At 46.6% G+C, this 21,525-nt stretch overlaps 1 protein-coding gene across 2 annotated transcripts in view; it reads right to left on the minus strand.

The window, feature by feature from the left end:
• PCSK6 (proprotein convertase subtilisin/kexin type 6) overlaps positions 1–21,525 on the minus strand; it is a 191,200-nt gene that overhangs the window by 140,290 nt on the left and 29,385 nt on the right. For both annotated transcript variants that reach the window (XM_053223635.1, XM_053223634.1), the window contains exon 2: positions 1,076–1,180. In XM_053223635.1, coding sequence (XP_053079610.1) covers positions 1,076–1,180 — 105 coding nt within the window. The remainder of the gene's footprint in view (positions 1–1,075; positions 1,181–21,525) is intronic.

The following is a 21,525-nucleotide window of genomic DNA, read 5'->3' on the forward strand; positions in this document are numbered from 1 at the left end:
GGGGGTGGCCTGGGACAACACCAAGAACCCATTTCTCCATGGAAACTTTATTATAAATATTCTGTGGGAATAGCTGAAATAGTATCGTGAGCCAGCTTGGAAGCTCAAACTAACATTTTAGCACATTGCTTTCACGAGAAGGCGAGTTCCATGTTCTAAAACTATGATTTACCAATAGCCTCATTTGGGGCTGCTACCGCTTCTCACATGAATTTCATTTTCCCTCATAGCACTCATCACCCTGTGATAGATCACATATTTTTCTACTTACTGCCTCATTTTCTATCAGCCTGACCACCCACTCCAATGACACCACTATGGACAGAGCCTGACACATTGCTGGGATTCCAGAATCACCTGCTGAATGAATGGAGTCATCAAAAGCTAACTTGACCATCTTCAATTTGTAAGCTTACCAGGATCTGTTTTGACTGGCATTTGTGAAACATTAGTCTCAAATCTATGCAGAAAGGAAGTATCATTAACCACCCAATAAACATGAATTACATGAAAACTTAAACTGTCAGCCTCTTTGCAAATTATATTTGTCTTACTCTCAAAGATCACATGAACTTTTAAGGGGAAAAAAGTTATATTTACTGCCCAAGTTTTAAAATTCATGGTAACCATTAAGACATGTGTTATGACAACCGCAAAAACATCTTTCGGCCCAATCTCTAATTTAATCATTAAAACACTGTTTTGAATTCCCTGGTCTTTTTGCTGTTATGGGTGATTTTCAGATATTTATCTCCTCTAATTACGGTGCATTCTGTTGATTTCTAAAGATGTAAAATATCAACAGATCTATACTCATTTGATTGTTGCTTCAAACTGAAGCCAATTTAAATTCTCCAGTCTGACAAGGGACCAAATATTCTGAGCATTCAGATGGTCTGATTTGTTGCTACACATCTGTCTTGTTTTATTCAAAGTGGACAAAGAAAACTAACGACTATGTAGAACCATATTAAAATCAAGGCTCAGCTCTTTTTAGAAGCACAGACCCAAACGAAAAGCAAACAACGCTCTAGGCCTTAGGAAAGGGTCCTGTCCAGAGAGTAGAGATCTGTACCTGGGGGTCCATCCTGAGGAAGGTATGAGGGCCTCTGCTGCTCAAAGTCGATCTTTTAAAGGTTTTGCTATGATAAAAATGGTAGTAATTTTCCAGGTTTCCAATCTGCAAAACAAGAAGCAGGACACTATCAGTTAATACAGTCTTAAAAACAGCTTCAAAAATCCTCTATCCCACAAAAATCTTCCCTTTCTCTTAGAGACTCATTCTGCTCCCAAAGGAAACATACCCTCCGTTATGCCTTCCCACTCATCTCTCTGGCATATAGTTGGTATTTACAAACATGACGGTGGATTTAGACAATCCTTTTGGGATAAACAACACAGGGTCGTGTTTCCAGTGAAGCAAATCTTGTATTAAGTGTCTATCATTTAAAATGTGTACTATCTTGGCCAAGTTTGGTAGACCAGAATCCATGTTCATTTAGGGCCAAGCATCCCTGAAGTAGCTAAGTTAGTGTCAAGTCAGGCTTATACCAAAATATTCATTTATAAACAAACTCCATTTCCTCCACCCCACGGGTAAACTGAAAGATCTAAGAATGAACATTCACTCCCAAGCAAAACAAGGGAGCCAAAGAAAACACGCACGTCCATCTGCTAGGGGATTGTGAAAAGGTCAGATGAGAACATCCAAACCCCCAGGGTGTCCCAATTTTCTGCCAGGGGTGGTTTGTCGAGACAGATTTCAGCTTGAGGGCTGGACAGAACCAAGAGAAGCAATGGATGTGGCCTTCGGGACAGGCAGGCTCTCATGCCTCAGTGACCCTTGAGTATCAGGACATTGTTCTCAGAAGACCTGTTTTTTGTTCTGACTTTCACTGGTTGTTGAAACTAGCTTGTTGGTCACCATCCTTGAAAGCAGAGCTTCTTAAAAGAGGCTGGACTGAACATTATACAGACTTTCAAGTTGCCCTTCTCAGCCTAAACCATCCTAGTTTTCTTTTCCAGCTTCTGATCAAAGGGAGAATTTAAGACAATTTGTCCTCTAGGATGGCACATGTGTGGTGATTACGATATGAACCTGGTTCAAAACCTTCCCTCTCCCTTCACCACCACTAGCCATGTGATCTTGGGCAAGGACATTCGCCCCCTGTGAATCTCGATTCCTTATGTGTAAAACGGGGACAAAACTACTTAGCCACTGGAGTTCAGTACAACTAAAGTCTGAGCAACGCCCAACAACCTTTGGCTACACCTGCCTCGCTGAAGCCATTTTGTCTGCTGTGACCTAACCCCATGAGGCTTGACCGGCCCAGGCAGAGACCTGGGGGGATGTGGATGCTCAGAGTGGCCATTTCCACAAGATGAGAGCCCTCCAGCCCTCGTTTCCAGCAATCCCAGCTGCCTGGCTGTCTCCTGTTCTTAAGTGTCAGGAGATTCCCATTTAAAAATCCTCCTTTTTCAGGGCACCTGGATGGCTCAGTTGAGCATCTGACCTTGGCTTGGGTCATGATCTCATGGTTTGTGAGTGTCAGACCTGCATCAGGATCACTGCTGTCCGTGCAGAGACCGCTTCAGATCCTCTGTCCCTCGTTCTCTGCCCCTTGCCTGCTTGCGTGTGAGCTCTCTCTCTCTCAAAAATGAACATTTTTTAAAAATTAAATAAAAAATAAAAAATATATAAATCCTCCTTTTTCACTCAAACTTGCTCCTGAGTGCTCTGAGTTGTAAGCGACAGCTTACAACTATGGAACACTGAATACCATTATAGTCATGAGGATTAAATAGGTATCATGGGTGTTCAACAAACACTGGTTGGGATTCTCTTTCTGGCTCCTCCCCACGGCTCCTCCATTCCCCTCGCTAGGACCAGGATGCTTTAGATTTGGCCCAATCTGGGCCCACATTCCAACTCGATCCCTTCCTGCAGGTGACCTGGGCTTCAGGCCCTCTCTGAGTCTTAGTTTCCTTGTGAAAATAGTAACTACTGCCTTGCAGGGTTGCTCTAAGACTTAAATTACATGAATATAGGAAGATCTAGCAGAGTGCCCAGCAGGTAGTAAGTGCTCAATAAATGGTTTTCTGCAATTAGGATTCTCAGTTCATGTTCTACCACGAGACACCCCTTCTGCCATCATAAACCTCATTATTTCGGCCCCATTTTGCACAAAAGCACTTTTATTTCTCCTACAGATGAGTCACCTTGCTCACTTCTTCAACAGAGTTAATTGCTAGATATGTCAAGCCTCCTCCTAACGCATGCCAGAGCTGTGATTTAGAGCCAGAAGCAATAATGGAGTCTTAACTTACAGCAGTATTTAATCAGCATGTTTGCTTCTAAGCTGCCACCATCCCTGGGAGATGTTTCACAACTCCTGGCCTTTTAACTCTGGGCATTCAAGTCAATTCCCATCCAGGGACATGGAGAAACTAAGAGGTGAATCAAATTTGCTGGCAAAGGGGTGGATTACTCGCAGAGCTGCTGACCTTAAGCAAACCCGTGTCAGGGCAGCCCTGGAGGTCATTCAGGGCAGCACCTGGCCTCAGGGCAGCCAAGCCAGGCCAGAGGTAGCCAACCCCACCGCCACCCAGCTCCCTGCCTTTGAGCCACCATGATCATCCTTAGCAATGGTGTCCAGGGTCTGAGCTAATGAGGGCTGCTCTCCTCGAGCAATCCATGGGAGGAACAGATGTTCCCCAGGGCTGACCTGGCAAACCGGCCCCAGTGGCAGTGGTGACCAGTGCCACATCTGTCTGGAAGTGTATGTCCAGCCCAGCATAGGGACTGGGGGGGTTTCGGGAAGGACCACTCCCAATGTAGAGGAGAAGGGGACACCAGCCAAGGCTGTCCTCCTGCCCCTGCAAGGTTAGCTGCAGAATAAGCTGGAATGTGTTTCAGAAAAACCAGTGAGGGGGTCAGATCACTGGCTGTTCATAAATCTGACAGCAGCTGCAAGGGTCCCTGAAATTCTGAACACCTCTTTCCACCTTCTGGGTCCTTATGGAGAGTTGGCATGAGTGGGTGGGCAGCAGCCACATTCCTTCCTCATGGCCAAAGATTTGAGGCCAGATAGTGTGATTCAAGGCAGCACAGGACAGAAAGGGTGGCACAGGACAGAAAGTACTGGAATTACTGTAAGGGTAAGACAAGGAGAGGATGGGGCACCTGGGTGGCTCAGTCAGTTAAGCATCTGACTCTTGATTTCAGCTCAGGTCATGATCACACGGTTCATGGGTTTGAGCCCCACATCAGGCTCTGCACTGACAGTGCAGAACCTGTTTGGGATTCTCTGCCTCCCTTTCTCTCTCTCTTTCTCTCTGCTCCTCCCCCACTCATTCTCTCCCTCCCTCTCTCTCTCTCTTTCTCTCTGTAAAAAATAAGCATTTAAAAATAAATAAATAAATAAATACCCATTAATTCAGAGTAGGCATCAGAAAACTATGGTCCATAGGCCAAATCTGGTCTATCTCCTGTTTAGCTTACTTTTTTTTATGTGGTAAAATATACATAGTATAACATTTGCCAGGTTATACCATAGTATAACATTTACCATTTATCAGTGTGCAGTTCAGCGGCACTGAATACATTCACAACGTTGTGCAGCCAACGACACCCTCTGTCTCCAGAACTTTTCTCTCTCCCCAAACTGCACCCATTTCATGAACTCCCATTCCTGCCTCCCCGCCAAACCCTGGCAAACTCCATGCTACTTCCTGTCTCTGTGAGTTTGATGGCTTTAGATATCTCATATGAGTAGAATCATTTGCCCTTTTGTGACTGGCTTATTTCCCTAAACATGGTGTTCTCAAGGTTCATCCATGTTGTGACATTTGTCAACACTTTCTTCCTTTTAAAGGCTGAATAATATTCCCTTGTATTTGTATACCACATTCTGTTTTCCATCCATCCATTCATGGACACACGGATTTTCGCTTCCTCCCCTTGGCTATTGTGAATAATGTTGCTATGAGCATGTGTATGCAAATACCTGTTCATGAACCTGCTTTCAATGCTATATACACCTTGTGTTTTTATCAATAAAGCTTTATTGGAGCACAGCCACACCCACTCATTGACCTACTGCCCATGGCCACTTTCATATTACAATGACAGAATTGTGTGCTACTGAGACCCTCTGGCTCAGGAGCCCAAAACATTTCACATGTGGCCTTTACAGAAAATGTTTGCCAACCTGTGATTTATGGCATTTGCTGCTGAGCATACTTTGGGAGTCCAGCAAAGTCTCTGATGATGAACATGGCTTCTCCAAAAGTTGGGGACCACCAGTCCACATGCTGAGGGGCTCTGCTTAGAAACATAGGTGCAGCTGCTGTCCCATGAGACCTGTGGCGTCTCATGTGGCCATTGAGCTGCCCTTTCTCCAGGAGCCCTCTTTGTCGGATGCCCCAGGAGGTCACTCACATCTGTCTGACTCACACTATCCTGCCCTCTGCCATGGCCCTCCCCTGGTATCAGGCATGGGTCAGGAATATGAGGTTTTCATCATGGCCAAAAGGTCAGAAAGGATCAAGGAGGGGGCAGTAGATGGGTGCACCTGACTGCTCATGGAACACAGCCAAGCGAAAGTCATCTTGCTTGGCTGATGCAGCATTTATGATTTAGGAGCTATTTCCTACTTCCTTCTCCTCCCCCACCCCATCTAAATATTCCTCTGGTTCTCACCTTGCCTGCCACCCCAGTTAATGCCCCTCCCAGCTTAGGGAGCTGCTTTTTAAGATCTCCAGGTACCTACATGAGCTAAGAGGACAGAATGGCTGGGAAGCCTCCATTCTCTAGCAGCATCATTGGGGACATGGCCACTGGCCTGGTTAAACGTAAGGGACATGTCCCATGTGTCCCTGTCACATGGTCCTGACCTACAGAGAAGGGAAAGAACCTTGGGAATGGTCCCATTTTATAAATGGGAAACCACCCAGGGAGTTATCCCCAGTTGTTACTCTCAGGGTTTCCCAATTCCTGAACCAACAATCCCTCCCACCCCACCTGGCCACAGATGAATAGGTGACAACATCTGACACTAAATGACACAGAGACACACAAATTAGGGTTTAGGATTATTGCAACACTTTTGGTACATCTTCAGGGTCAAATTGACAAGAGCTGGAACCATAAGGATAAATAGAAAAACTGGGGCGGCATAAAGACTTGAATTCAAGGTGATCTTGAATTCACTTTCCTAAGTGAGGAAATATCATTATTTTGATATGACTTTTGCACTGATATTAAGTAGCTACTCCTCCCAACTTGGCAGTCTGGGCCATCCTGTGCTGCTGTCCCTCAGCCACGGCCTGGGACAGTGTTTACACCAGGCCTCACTGTCCTCTGGGAGTCACCACTCACGTGCTCTGTGTACCGCTTCTCAAGCCAGTATCGAAGCAGCCTGCCTTTATAAACATGGGGTGAGTGGCTTCCACAGAATATCGCTGTTTGAGGGTGCTAGCAGTCTCCTCTTCCTTCTCCTCCTTGACAATGAAAGAGAAATTCTTCCCCCAGCATCCTAGGCTGTCTGCCTGTCCTGCTCAGCTCTGAGCCCTTCCAGAACCTCAATTTGCTCTCCATCAATGAATCTGATCTCTGGTGTGCAGAGTGTTTTGTTTGTTTTTTTTTAAGTCACAACATAAAATTTCAGTGCCTTTTCTCTTTCCTGTCCATGGTATTTTCACAATGCATTAATTAGGGCCAGTCTGTTAGTAACCCCCTCCAAGAATGTGAACAATCTTCTGAATATGTAACAGGTCTCTTTACTCAACACTGATGTGTAATTATACACATTAGTTGATAAAATTGGTAACATCATTAAAACATCATTAAAAACCCTGCTAAACGTTCTCGGCCAGAGCATTGGGAGAAATGAGATCAAAGAATCCACAGTGAAGACAGTTGAAGCATGGTTTCTCTTTAATGGGGTACTCTATTTTAACAAATCTAGATGGGGCGCCTGGGTGGCTCAGTTGGTTAAGCGTCTGACTTCGGCTCAGGTCATGATCTCACGGTTTGTGAGTTTGAGCCCCGGGTCTGGCTCTGTGCTGACAGTGCAGAGCCTGCTTCAGATCCTCTGTCCCCTGTCTCTCTGTCCACCCCCCAAATAACTAAACATTAAAATAAATAGGTAAATAAATAAATAAAAAGTCTAGATAATGTCTGCACATGGTACAAAATATACATAGTACAAAAGCACACAGAGTTCGCAGGGAATGGCAATTCTCCGTCCTTCCCATCTCCCAGCCACTGAGGGTCCCCAACATTTACTGGGTGCTCCTGGCTCACGTCAAGAGCAGCTGGCACTTGCTGAGCACATGCCATGTGTCAGGCAGTAGGAGAGCAGTTTTAGATGCCTTCACTTGTTTGACTGTCATGACGTCCTTATGCTATCCTCACCCTGAAGTTGGGGAAACTGAGGCACGGAGTGGTGAAGTAACTACTTCAAGACCATATCTTGAGTGAGTAGCACAGTGAGGATGTGACCTCGGAGTTCCCATTCATAACCATCATGGCTTCTGCCTCTTGCCACATTCACAGCATTGGTTGCCATGAGGGGGTTCCCAGTCATCTTGGTTCTCATCCTCGATAGCAGGTGTGTTCACACAGGGCCAAGTGGCTCAACAGGCGTCCACTCTCCATTTCAAGCAGAAATCCTGAGAGACATATATTCCATGCACGTATCTATTCCATTACGTCCACATGTGAGTGTATGTGCCCATGTGTACACACGGATATGTGTGCTTATGCATATATATGCACGCATGTATATATGTACGCATTCAAACATGTGTGTATACATGCATGTTCACATGTATATGGATGTGCAGTGTGCAATATATGCGTACATGTATATGGATGTTTGTGGGTATATATATGTATGCATTCAGATATGTGTGTATATGTGTGTGCATGTATGAGTGTGTATGTATGTACACAGAGATGTGTGGGTGTGTGTATATACATGTATGTGCATATTCAGATATGTTTGTATATGTATGTATACAGTTGCCTGAGGTGTTTATGCAAGATTCACAAATAAATGGCTCTGAAATGCAACCAGGAAAGTCTTTGGTTTTCCCACAGCCCTGATATCCAATAGGACCTCCTGAGGCCGCTATTAATTGCTCTAATTCAGAACTTCTGGGTCTGAGGGCCACCAAGGCCACTACCTTGGTCAGAATCACCTGATAGCATGAATGCTGGCTGTGAGCCAGGCCCACCCCCAGATGAAGGTTCCGGCTCCTGGGGTCCCAGCTGCTGCCACACACGGGTATGCCAAAGCCTCTTCCCAGGAGACGCTGAGCTGTATCCAGGGACTGTGTCGAGTCCCTTTCCAGGAGGCTGCCCCTCCCTCGCTGGGCCTTCCAGGCTAGCTCCACACCAGCTCTTCTGGGAAGCCTCTCCCACGCACCTGGGTCCCGAGCACATCTGTGCTGTACAGGCTGAGTCTTGCGGGGGCAGGGTCACAGCCTCACCATCTTGGTTTCCTTATTCCAGGCTGAGCATAGAGGGGAGCAGCGCCCAATGTGCACGTCCCAGATGACTCCCCACCACAACCAGAGCCACAGCTAGAGCCGCCATCTTGAGGTCAGCATCTTCTTGCCACCCTCACCTCCTTCCAGATCTGTTCCTCCTCTCTAGGAGTCCTTGTCTTGGTAAATGGTGCCACACCTTCCACAGGTGTCCAGTGTCACCAAACCCTCTGGAAGTGACCTGCTGAAAGTTTCTCAAGCCTGGCTGAACCCCATCACCCCCACATCAGTGTAGGTGGCCCCACTGCTCTACTAGGACCAAAGCAGGGCCCTGGCTGGCCTCTGACCCTCTTCTGCACCATTGTACTGCCATTCCTACCCCAGCCCTGCCTTCCCTTCCACAACAAAGCCTTGGCCCCTCATGGGGCACATAAGAATCTCCACCACTAGGCCAGGCCACCTCTCTGGCCAAAGGCCTGGCCCTGGTGGCATCACCTCTGTCCTTGGGTGCTGCTGTTGTGTGTCAGCCCCTTCACACCAATAAGACTACCTCCCACTCCATTTTTAACCATCACCTGAGCTATCACTGCCTCCAGGAAGCCCTCCTGGACCTTCCAGGATCAGGTCTGCCCACATGTGGCTATCATAACCCACCTTCCCTCCATCCTTCCACGGTAAGCTCTCAAAGGCAGGAACTGTCATCTGTAAATCCTCAGGCCCTGGCAGTGTCTGGTGCATGGCAGAAGCTCAAAACATATTTGGTGAAATGAACAGATTTCAAGTGATACTGGAGGGACACACACGTCTTCCCCTCTCTGCCTTACATATAGTTGTCCAGCGTGGCCCCGGGGCCAACCAAGACCCCGTGCCTCTCAGCCCAGTGACTGCTGTCTTGCCTTTCAGGTTCTCTCTAAGCCTCCCCTCTCATGACGGTGCTGAGGCTGTGGAGTCAGGCAACCATCTACCCGCTGTGTGGCCTGGGCTAGGCCCCATGCAGCTCCTCTGAGCTCCACTCCCACAGGTGCAGGCTGAGCGAGAGGCCATGCAGGACTCTGCACTTCCATCCAAGTGGCCTGGCACCCTTCATTCATGGCAAGCTAACTGGCCTTGGAGAGGAAGACTCTTGGGGACTACAGGTGGGATGAGTATAAACAGCTTGCAAAGCCAAACAAGGAAGGGGCAGAAGCCAAGTGTGTTGGGGGAGAGGCCTGGGCTGGGGATGTTGACAGGAAGAGCCTCTCTTGTCTCGTTTTGGTTTTTCGGTTTTTTTTTTTTCCTGTAAATTTGAGTATTTCCAGCTTCAAATCACCTCCCTGCTCATACAGGGCAGGTGTGAGGCCCGAGGGATCTGCGGGTGCTGGCGGCTGGGGTGCACCCTGCCTTCCTGAAGAAAAAGAAGATGATTTGTTGTTTTCTGCAGATCCCAAGGAATGGTGGAGAAGAGCCCCATCTAATATATTACGTTTGATTTGCAGCAAAGTCACTGAGGAGCATGCCAAATCCACCCGAGATGACATCGGATCGTTCCAAAGGTCCAGCCGCCCACTCAGCCCTCCAATGAACGTGACCTCAGATGCAGGTGTGGTTCCCTGAGCTCTCAAGTCAGCATGCTGGGTTGGGGGGCTGGGGGGGTTGGCTAAATGCACGCTTTGGTCAGTGCACAAAAATGCCACTCCCACCTCCCCAGGCTCACACAGTTAAATCTGCCTCACGGGAACAGCTGATAAGCAGCCACGAAATGTCACGATCCAAGGTCTCAGAAATGAATGGGCTGTAGATGAGACATCTGACTTTGCAAAAAACTCTTCACTTTATCACTCCCAAAGCCTGCCCTTGGCTGGAAACAGATGTTTCGAGCCCTGTCTGCTTGCAGCTGCAGCATGCCGGCTTCCGGACCTGCTGGTCTTCAGGGCTGGCCTCTTCTGAGGGCCTCTGGCTTCTGGGGAAGAGTCTATGTTTAAAAGTCACGGGCATCAGAGTTCAGTTATATAATAGTATTGATCCCAGTTGGTCTGCTTAAGAAAAACATAACTAATTAGAGCCTATAAAAAAACCTACACACCAAATTAATTCTGTCTTGCTCTGGTGACTCCTACCTGAAGAAAGTTATAAATATAGATGGCCACTGAACCTATATTTAGCCAGAACTGAGTTACCTGGTATTTATAATTAAGGAAGTCCAAAGAGGGAGAATGGACATTTTGTTGTTATTTTTTAAAGCATTAAAAAAAGAAGAAAAAAACCTGCTTCCCATTTCGGTCACATATACACATAGCAACATTCTATTACTGCAATAATTACAATTCTGACCCAAGTTAAGATTATTGCACAATTTCCTAGTCTCCTAAAATTACTTTCTTCAACACATATCCACCCAAAGCATGCAATTAAGCTGCTCAACTTCCTACAAATTCCTGAAAAATCATTAATTTTTACTTAGCAGCCTTCATTTTCTCTTCCCTGAAGTTGCCAAACCGAATGGTCTGGCCTCCTATGAGGATGTTTATATATTATATATTGCTTATATATATTATATTATATATCTGGCCTCAACATATACCTTTAACACTCACAAAGAGCCATCTGAAAAACTCTACAATCTTTACTTTGAAGGTCTTCTTTTTAAACCATTTACTGGTTAAAGATTTCTTTGCAGCCATCTAGAATTAGCCACTTTATCAGATTTCTAAACCCAATGCTACTTTTGTATTTATTTTTGTTTCATTTTGATTGAAAAATACAAAAGTAAGTCTCCTCCTCCTGAAAAAATGCAGGTCCTAAAGCCATGTGGGGCACAGCACGGCTTCTGGTGTGTGGGGGAAGGGCACCAAGGGTACAAGGGGAGACCTGGGGTGGCCCTGAGCAGGTTGCAAGAGTGTCTGCCCTGGGAGAGAGCATCCCAGCCTGGGTGTCAGAGCCCAAGTGGGTGAGGAGCTTGTCCACACCGTGAGACGTAGATAGAACACATGGCACCTTGGTTACCCACAGGGAGAATGATCAAATACAGTTAACACCCTGGGGTAGTGGGAGAGATTTCTCACTGTTAGACAAGAAAACTAGAAAGAACTCTGTGGTGCTGGGATTGGAATTGGACAGCCATGCGATTTTAGTTTTCCAGATAGATAGACAGATAGATAGATAGATAGATAGATAGACAGACAAAGAGATAGGCAGACACACCAGCGTGTGCACACGTGTCTCCCCTCACTGGACAGGCCTGTGAGAAGCAACACTCAAACAGTGGCAAACCCACTCAGAGCCCGGGTCTTGGCTTCTAAGTACCATTTTCTACTAAAAGGAACCAGGGCTTTTGGAGAAATGGCTGATTCCAGGGTCAGGGCAGGGAAAGTGCAAGAGGAATCTGTAATACCACATTTGGGAAGAGAGTAAGAAATGATGCAAAGAACTCTAGAGACATATCACCAGCACACAGGAGCCAGACTTGAAAGGCACCTACAAGGCCAAACCGAGACCAGTTGAAAATCGAAATAAATAATCCCTCTTGGAGGTTCCAGTCCAAGAATGAACCAGGAAACCATTAGTCCATACAGATATACTTAAGAACAAATCCTAAGTTGTATAGGAATCGGCTATTTTTACATAGTTTCAAAGCACCTCTCCACAAAATATTTACTAATTATAAAGGGGAAAAGAGAAACTTGACAGGCAGACAGAGCCTGTTAACAGAGTGATCAACAAGTGGGCCACCAGCAATGAGGCAAATTGAAACGTGGGCCATGGGGTCAGACGCAGCGAGAACACCGTGTCACCGCCCGAAGTGCAGAACCCAAATCATCGTGAGCAAACAAACAGCAGACAAACCCCCAATGAAGGGGAACCTTCCACAGAGTAATTGGCTTGACACTGGCAAGTGCCAAGGTCACGAAAGTCAAGAGAACAGTGAGGAACTATTCTAGACTCCAAGAGAGTAAGGAACAGCGCTGTGCAAAGCCATATTGAAGCCAGAGGCAAAGGAAAAATCAGCAATGCTGAACTTGCCTTTATTTAACTTTCTGATATTTTGCTCACTGTGCAAATTTCAAATTTTAAAACGTTGCATTAAAATGATATTTCTCTTGGCCACTAAGTTTTTCTTTTCTGGCGTCCATCCCCTTATAGTTTAGTTGAAAGACCCCCATAGCTGTATGTAACACCTGACTCAGAACAGGATCCTTTCCTGTGAAGGCTACTGTTGGGAAGTTGGCAACAGTGTCGGAGGTATGATGGCCAGATGGTGGCAATGACCATCTGTAATCCTCTGGTTTCCAGGGTGCCACAGTTCTGTAGAATATGGTGCTGTTTGTTATGAAAGACACAGTAAAGGATGAGGGGTGATAAGGTCAGCTCAGTGATGTACTTTCAAACGGTTCAGAAAAAGTTGTATACTACAGTCCCAGCTATTTCTGAGACCTCATGACTGTTATCATATTTTTTAAAAAGAATATTATTTTTGAGAGGTGGGGGAGGGGCAGAAAGAAAGTGGGGGAAGGGCAGAGAGAGAGGGAGACACAGAATCTGAAGCAGGCTCCAGGCTCCGTGCTGTCAGCACAAAACCCGATACGGGGCTTGAATTCATTAACCTAGAGATCATGACCTGAGCCAAAGTCGGTCGCCTAACTGACAGAGCCACCCAGGTGTTCCTATAAAGAATATTTTAATTGCAATACAACAAGGTAACTAGAGTTCTCACTGCCCCCCTTTCCCAAATAAAGCCTAAAGACCTTCTAGTCTAGAATTGAGGTCAAAACCTGAATCACTTCAACAACCGTCTCTTTGGTGAGTTGGTCCTTGGAACCAGGTCTTCCTCCCTCCCCCGAAACTCATCAGGCCCACAACTACTTTGTAAAAGAGACAGGAAGCCAATGAGGTTTATTTCAAGGGTAGATGACCACTGGGGTCGGGAGGCTGCTTGAGGCCTGGCCCCGTCCATCTATGGATCCGGGCCCTGATCCTCACCCCAGCCCCCAAGGCTGCCCCCCACCTCCCGCGTGGTAGCCTGATACTGCAGATAGGTTCATGCCACTTGTCCCTGTTTGGATCTAGTTGGGAGAAGTGCCCTCGCTGCCCTCCAGGCCCAGGCATGGACCCTATGATGGGGAGGAGGCAGGTAGGTGGAGACTCAGGGAACCCAGTTCTGCCAGATCTCCTGAACTCTTCCAGAGAAGTTGACACTTCAATTCTATAAGAGATCTCCCAAGTTTTTAACATTAGCAACTAATTTTAAAATGTTACCACCACTGGTGCAGCCTATGGACCACAGGGATTCCACGGCCCCTGAAACAAGGGGATCTAGACAATTTGGTTTAGATTTCCCTCACTCGAGGAGGTACACTGTTCACTTGTCTCTGAGTATGCAAGACCTAAGTAAGTGGCCTTATCCTTAGAAAGTCTCACCTGGAAAATTCACCAGGGAAGCTCTGGGCATGCCCAGATGTGCTCTGAGCAAAAAGCATCTCAGCTTGTGAATGGAGTAAAGCCATGTCCGTGACCTTCAGCACCAATGGCCGTGCACAGCACACCTGGCGGGCTGGTTACACCACAGACCCAAGAGCAAAGCTACAGTAAGCACCCCAGGAAAATAGGTGGGGTCCATCTGGGGGTCTCCAGAGAGGCTGGCAATGGGCTGCCATTTGGGGCTACTTCACTGAGGAAGGTCAAAAGGCTGCACGATTTGGGGAAAAAAAGAAAAAAGGATTTTTGTCCTTATGAAAAATAGGCTTAAAATTCAAACTTTAATATCTAAAACACTCTCACTAGAGAGCAGTTATCCTGAGGGAAATTAAAAAGGATTTTAGAGAAATTAATCTTCAAATTTTTCCCTTTAAAAATAAATAGCTCCTATACCCCAAAGAAGCAAAAGCAAGGACTTGAATAGATATTTGTACATCCACGTTCACATCAGCACTGTTCACAATAGTCAAAAGGAGGAAGCAACCCAAGTGTCCATCGATGGATGAATGTGGTCTATGCACACAATGGAGCATCATTGAGTCTTAAAAAGCAAGGACATTTTGACACATGTTACAATATGGATGAACCCTGAGGACATTATGTGGAGTGAAACGAGCCAGTCACAAAGGAACAAATATTGTTATGATTCCACTTCCATGAGGTACCTAGGATCGTCAAATTCATAAAGACAGAAAGTAGAATGGGGACTGCTGGGGGTTGCCAGGGGCTGAGGGAGGAGGAATGAGGAAGTTAAGTGTTGAATGGGTATAGAGTTTCAGTTTGGGAGGACGAAAAAGTTCTGGAGACAGGTGGTGGTGAAGGTTGTGTGACTATGAGAATGTATTTAACAACCCCAAACTCTACACCTAAAAATGGTTAAGATGGTAAATTTTATTATGAATATATTACCACAGCGGGACGCCTGGGTGGCTCTATCAGTTAAGCGTCCAACTTCAGCTCAGGTCATGATCTCACCATTCATGAGTTCAAGCCCCGTATCGGGCTCTCGGCTGTCAGCACATAGCCTGCTTCGGATCCTCTGTTCCCCTCTCTCTCTGCCCCTCCCCTGCTCACGCTCTCCCTCTCTCTCGAAATAAATTAACTTTAAAATTAAAACAAATAGGGGTGCCTGGGTGGCTCAGTCGGTTGAGCATCAGACTTCGGCTTGGGTCATGATCTTGTGGTGTGTGAGTTCGAGCCCCGTGTCGGGCTCTGTGCTGACAGCTCAGAGCCTGGAGCCTGTTTCGGATTCTGTGTCTCCCTCTCTCTCTGACCCTCCCCCATTCATGCTCTGTCTCTCTCTGTCTCAAAAATAAATAAACGTTAAAAAAAATTTAAAAAATAAAATTAAATTAAAACAAATAATAATAAATGAATATGTTACCACAGTAAAACTATATCTCTTCCACATTCTCTCCCCACCTCTCCTAAAACTCACTCCTCTCCCATGTCACTTGGGGTGCTGGGTGTCAGCTCCCATGACAGGGAGCCCTACAAGGGAGAAGGTGTAGTCAGCCCCAAGGAGCAGAGAACAGAAACCAGAGCACAGCAATGCTGCCCAGCTGTAATTACTAACTACTCTTGGCTCCAGGCAGTTTATCCCCCTCCTGTGTCCCTCTATTATGTGGTTTCCCTCACAGGGTAAAAGGATACCAGAGAGGAGGCAGCAACGTTCTTGGCGACAGGCCAAGTCCACCTGACCCCATCACCCCAGCTTTCTTTTACCAGATGTCCATCCTGGGAGTGTGGCCATCCAGGTCTGCTGACCAGGCAGCCCCGTACCAGCCCCCTAAATCAGCTGACCTCTGGGGGGCTTGCCCTACCGAGACAAGCTTCCATGAGTGAAGACATGGAAAACTTGAGTCCAACCGCATTAGTGCCCAAACTCAATAATGCCAATTAACAACAGACGTAAAGAGAAACACGCTCTATCATTTGGCTTCTGTGACTCAACCCCAAGCTGGTAATTAAAAATGAAGAAGCTACTGATGAGGCAGCTGTCATGATTTCACCAAAACACAACTCGAGGGACACCCTTTCCCGGTTGCAGAGCACATCGTGGTTTGGAAACGAAAAACAGGGCTCTGTGCGATAATTTTCAGTTAGCCCTTTCACTGTGGCATTTGGGACTTTTCCTACAAAGCTGCTGCACTGAGGAGTCCGGGGACCCAGGCGGCTGCCCGTCTCTGTCCCCTCACTGGCCCCGGCTTCTCCCCTCACAAGGGAGGGGCTGGATCAGCTTTTCTCTCCCTTTCATGCTAACGTTATGGTTTATGGAATATTTGGCAATAAAAAATTTCGACAGAACTTCTGTATTCAAAGTAAAACTTCAGAAGCACTAATTCATAGGCAAGAAGTACTTGTTTGAAGGAAAGCAGGAGAAAACATCAGTCTGCCCCCTCCGCCCATGATTCACGAAGACAGTGCATGCGACAGTGTCTTGTGAACTGGGGCAGATGAACACCCACCCACCCACCCACCCACGGTTGCCGGCTCTTCTGCAGTAACCTTGCTGAGTATTTACTGCTTAGTGACGCCCACACTGACTGCTGGGTGACTGCCCGTTCACTCCTTCCTTCTCTTAGCAAGTATGTGAACAGCTGTTTGACGCAGGCACTGTTCTAGACCCAGGGCATCCAGCAGGGCTTCCATAGGGCGCAGGACCTGCCTCCGGGGGAGAGTCCAGAGGGAGGCCCAAGGGAAGCTTGTGCCCAGCTGGTGCTCGGATAGCAACTATGAGACCTGCCCAAATGCATCCTGAGATAGAAACCGGTGCCTGCATTCTGAGAGGCTGGTGTCCCGCTGGTGGAGCAAACGTTTTCTACCAGGCTTTCGCGGAAAGGTGGGGCCAGGCAGAGGGAGGATGGGAGGTGGAGCCAGGAGGTCGCAAAGGGACCCCAGCCATCCCCTTGCATGGACTGCAGGGGGCGCTCCGGTGGGACTCCCCTTTGCTATCTTGGGTCTTGGGGCCAGGCTGCCCAGATCTGAATTGCAGCCCCTCTGTTTAATTGAAAACAGTTTCTGGGGGGCGTCTGGGTGGTTCAGTCGGTTAAGTGTCCAGCTCTTGATTTTGGCTCAGGTCATGATCTCACAGGTCATGGGATCAAGTCCCGCATTGGGCTCTGTGCTGATAGTGCACAGCCTGCTTGGGATTCTCTTTCTCTTCCCCTCTCCCTCAAAATAAAGAAATAAACTTAAAAAAAAAAGTAAAGAACAGAAAAGAACAGTAAAGAACAGAAAAGAACAGTAAAGAACAGTTCTTTACTGAACTGTTCAGTTCTGTAAGAACTGTTCAGTAAGGAACAGAAAAGAGGCTCTGCGCAAGTGCCTTAATTTCTCTTTGCCTCTATTTCCCTTTCCATGCAGTGGGAATAACAGTATCTCACCCTCACAGTTGTCATGAGGCTAAATGGGGCCTGGCACGTGGCAAGCTGTTGTTCAGGTAGCCCTTTTCATATTATTTCTCAAAGAAAAGAAAATGAATGCATCTCACTTGCTAGTTGCAAAGTTGGTTCAAGAAAAAATCCCATTTGATCTTTAATTCTAATTTAAAAATATAGGGGCGCCTGGGTGGCTCAGTCGGTTGAGCATCCGACTTCAGCTCAGGTCATGATCTCACGGTCTGCGAGTTCGAGCCCCGCATCAGGCTCTGTGCTGACAGCTCAGAGCCTGGAGCCTGCTTTGGATTCTGTGTCTCCCTCTCTCTCTGCCCCTCCCCTGCTCATGTTCTGTCTCTCTCTGGCTCTCAATAATAAATAAACGTTAAAAAAATAAAAAATAAATAACTAATATATATATATATATATATTGGACTTCCTTATTGGTAGTTCCTGTGAGGAAAACAGAAACAAAAAGGTCAGTATACACAGTATCACCCTGCTGGCCAGGCCTGTGCCTGTGGGACATGTGGGAACAGGAGCTGTGCCCTGGGTGCTCAGGAAGGCGCAGGCGCGCGGGGATGCAGCACCCCACACAGGCGGCCCTGACCCCTACCTCATGCCTGCCAGCCCCTGCATTTGTCAGTTCCCTGAAACTAACTTCTCTCTCGCCCCTTTCATTTTTATCAACTGTTATAAACTACAGCTGCCAATACATGATCGATTCCAGGCTGAAACGTTTTTTAGGTTCTAGACTTCTGATTCTGTAAAACGAATTCATGCCTTATGTCATCATTCATGTTCCCAAGTCTGCAAAGATAAATTCACTTCAAATGAAGAGATATGCTCATTAGGTTCTATGAGATTCTGTCTGATTTATGGTCACCACTTACTAAAGCTGAGAACTGGTATTTCTAATGTGTACCTTCACCTACAGATAACTCAAGATGACACATCTCCTTGACAGGTGGAACTGGATCCAGCAATTTTTTTTTGGTGACTCACAACCCAATGGATACACACCTGCTCTCAGAGGGCTTAGTGGCTGTACTTTATGAGCTGGGTGATCAGTGAGGACCTGACACAGCTGGGCTGCTATCTGCTCCCTCCCAGGGAATGACCGGCAAATTCCCACCACCCTGCCCCCACCTTCACTCAACACTATTTCTATCAGATGTTGCTGGGAGGTTGAGCAAGGGTGTGGCAGGGGGAATGTGTGTCATGAAATCCAACATGACACCAGCACTCTGGTCACTTTCCCCCTTTGCCCTGCCTGCGGCCCTGTAGGGAAGGGGCCAGTCCTTCCTGTTTTTCAAGAGAAGCTAGAAATTCTAATTCCTATCTGAAATCTCCCAATGTTTAAATGTTGAGAGCGATTCCAATTTTTTCTTTTTTTTTTAACATTTTTATTTATTATTGACAGACAGAGAGGCACAGAGCATGAGCAGGGGAGGGGTGGAGAGAGGGGGAGACACAGAATCTGAAGTAGGCTCCAGGCTCTGAGCTGTCAGCACAGAGCCCGACGCGGGGCTCGAACCCACAAACTGCGAGATCATGACCTGAGCTGAAGGTGGTCACTTAACCAACTGAGCCACCCAGGCGCCCCCGATTCCAATTTTCTACAAACATTCTAGTCAACATAAAATACACCTCGGAGCCTCTACGCCTCCCTGGATCACATGTGACCTGGCTTCCCTGGAGAGCCCTCAGTGTGGCCCTGAGCAAGGCTGCTGGCTAGTGTTGACTCACCCACCTGCAGACCATCAGCCATCTCCAGGGGCCAGAAATGCTCTGCATTTCATGACCCATTCCCCCTCAGAGTCTCGGCTCTGCCAGAAATGGACTCCACCATCCTACAGTGTGTTTTACCGCACCAAAGTTTCCAGAATTTGCTGTAGATCGAGAAGTCTTTCCAAGGCTTCCGTTCTGTTTTATTTCTCCCTGGTGACAACTGCAGACATGACCTTTGTCAAACGATCACTCAGATTTCTCTGCAATGGGTCTAACTGTTCAGCACACCCCCTCTCTAACCTCTTTCTTTTCCAAATCCAGGCTAAGTTTAAGCTGCTTTGCTTATATCTCCGTCAGCTTCTACATAATTCCTACATATCCGCCTCACTTGGAAAAGAACAAATTGCCTTCCATTTCATTTGATTACCCCTACAAGCCCATGTAATCTTTCCTCAGGTATTCTTTTATGTGCCTGGCTATTTACTACCAGCAGTTCCACTGCTGTGGTTTTGCAGGCCACATCTTCAAACAGAAAAGTTATGCATGTGGCTTCTCTTAGCCAAGGAGAAATGCTTTGGGATAGAAAAAGAGATGGGGGCGGGGGGCGTGGAACTAAAAATCAACTTGTTTGACAAGTTATCTTGACCCCAAGTCAAAGAAACCGTTGCTGCCTTGTTCCCAGCATCTGGAGATCCCAGAGCTTAACTGTCCTGCAGGTCCTACCAGCATGCTGGGGGGCCCCAAGGCTGGTTACTGCTCACACAGCTCCTGTGGCATCCAGTCTGCTGTCTCGTCTGCCCATCCAATGTCACAGCCCAACCTCCCTCACTCCAGCTACCCACATGTGAGTCCCAAGTTCAGACACCAACCGCTACTCACTCATCCCACACACTCAAACCCCCTTCAGGTCACCTCTCCCACCTGCCACCTCCAAATCTCCTCACCCAGCCCCACCACTAGCTCCTCCTGCCAAACCTTTGAGAATTGCTATTATTTAAATTTTTTATTAAATGGAATGGAAGAAAATTGCAAATCATTCATCTGGAAAGGGGTTAATACCCACAATATATAAACAACTCCTACAGCTACAACAACAACAATTTTAAAAGGGGCAAGGGAGGAGCACCTGGGCGGCTCAGTTAGTTGCATGTCAGACTTTGGCTCAGGTCATGATTTTGTGGTTGGTGAGTTCGAGCCCCACACTGGGCTTGCTGCTGTCAGTGCAGAGCCCGCTGTGGATCCACTGTCCCCCTCTCTCTGCCCCTCCCCCGCTTGTGCTCTCTCAAAAATTGATAATAAACATTTAAAAAAATATAATAAAATAAAAATGGGCAAAGGATTTGAATGTCCCCATTTGACATTTCCCCAAAGCAGATGTATAAATGGCCAATAAGCCCATTAAAAATATGCTCAGCATCACCAGCCATTACGGAATTGTAAATCAAAACCACAGTAAGATACCATGTCACATACATTAGGATGGCTACTATCCACAAACCAGAAAACGAGTGTTGGCAAGAATGTGGAGAAATCACAGCCCTGTGCACTGCTGGTGGCAATGTAAAATGGTGCAGCAGCATGCTTCATCAAAAGAGGCAAACATAAGTTTACCATATGATACAGCAATTCCATTTCTGAGTACCATATATGCCCCAAAGAATTGAAAGCAAGAGCTCAAAGAGATCTAGGTATACCCACGTTTGTAGCAGCTTTATTCACAATAGCTGAAAGGTGGAAGCTGCAAGTTTTCATTGACAGATGAACCGACAGCCAAAATGTGATATATCCATACAATGGAATATTATTTTGCTTTAAAAAAGAAGGGAATTCTAACACCTCTACATGGATGAACTCTGAGGACATGATGCTGAGTGAAACGAGCCAGTCATAAAAGACAAATACTGTATGATTCCACCTATATGAGGCACGTAGAGTAGTCAAATTCATAGAGACAGAAAATAGAATGGTGGTTGCCAGGGGCCTGGGGGTGGAGAGAGTTAATACAAAGTTTTAGTTTTGCAAGATGAAGAGTTCTGGAGATGGGTTGTCGTGGTGGCTTGCAGAATGACATGAATGTAATCAACACCACTGAGCTATACATGAACAACGGAGAAGATGGCAGATTTTGTGCTGTATGTATTTTACCACAGTTTTTTTTTTTTCCTAAGGCCTCAAACAAACAAATGTAAAACTCTTCTAAGATATTTTACAAATGAAAATACCTCTTTGGTATTTGCTTATATATTCCTGTCTTAGTTGAAAGCTCTCATTTACCTGATAACCCTCCCTAACAAATAGCATGTGTCCAGTTTTTCTCACCCTTGTTTTCCTGCCTAAGTATCCATGGCTCTCATTTTCACTTTTAGAAACATCCAGGCTGGATGGTAAGTTCTGTGGCCATAGTCATCCTCCCAGGAAAGGACATCTCCAGGCTTTCAAGCCTCACTGTGTTTCTCCTTCCCAAGTCCATGCC

This window comes from Acinonyx jubatus, chromosome B3, assembly GCF_027475565.1.
Source record: "Acinonyx jubatus isolate Ajub_Pintada_27869175 chromosome B3, VMU_Ajub_asm_v1.0, whole genome shotgun sequence".
NCBI classification, from domain to species: domain Eukaryota; kingdom Metazoa; phylum Chordata; class Mammalia; order Carnivora; family Felidae; genus Acinonyx; species Acinonyx jubatus.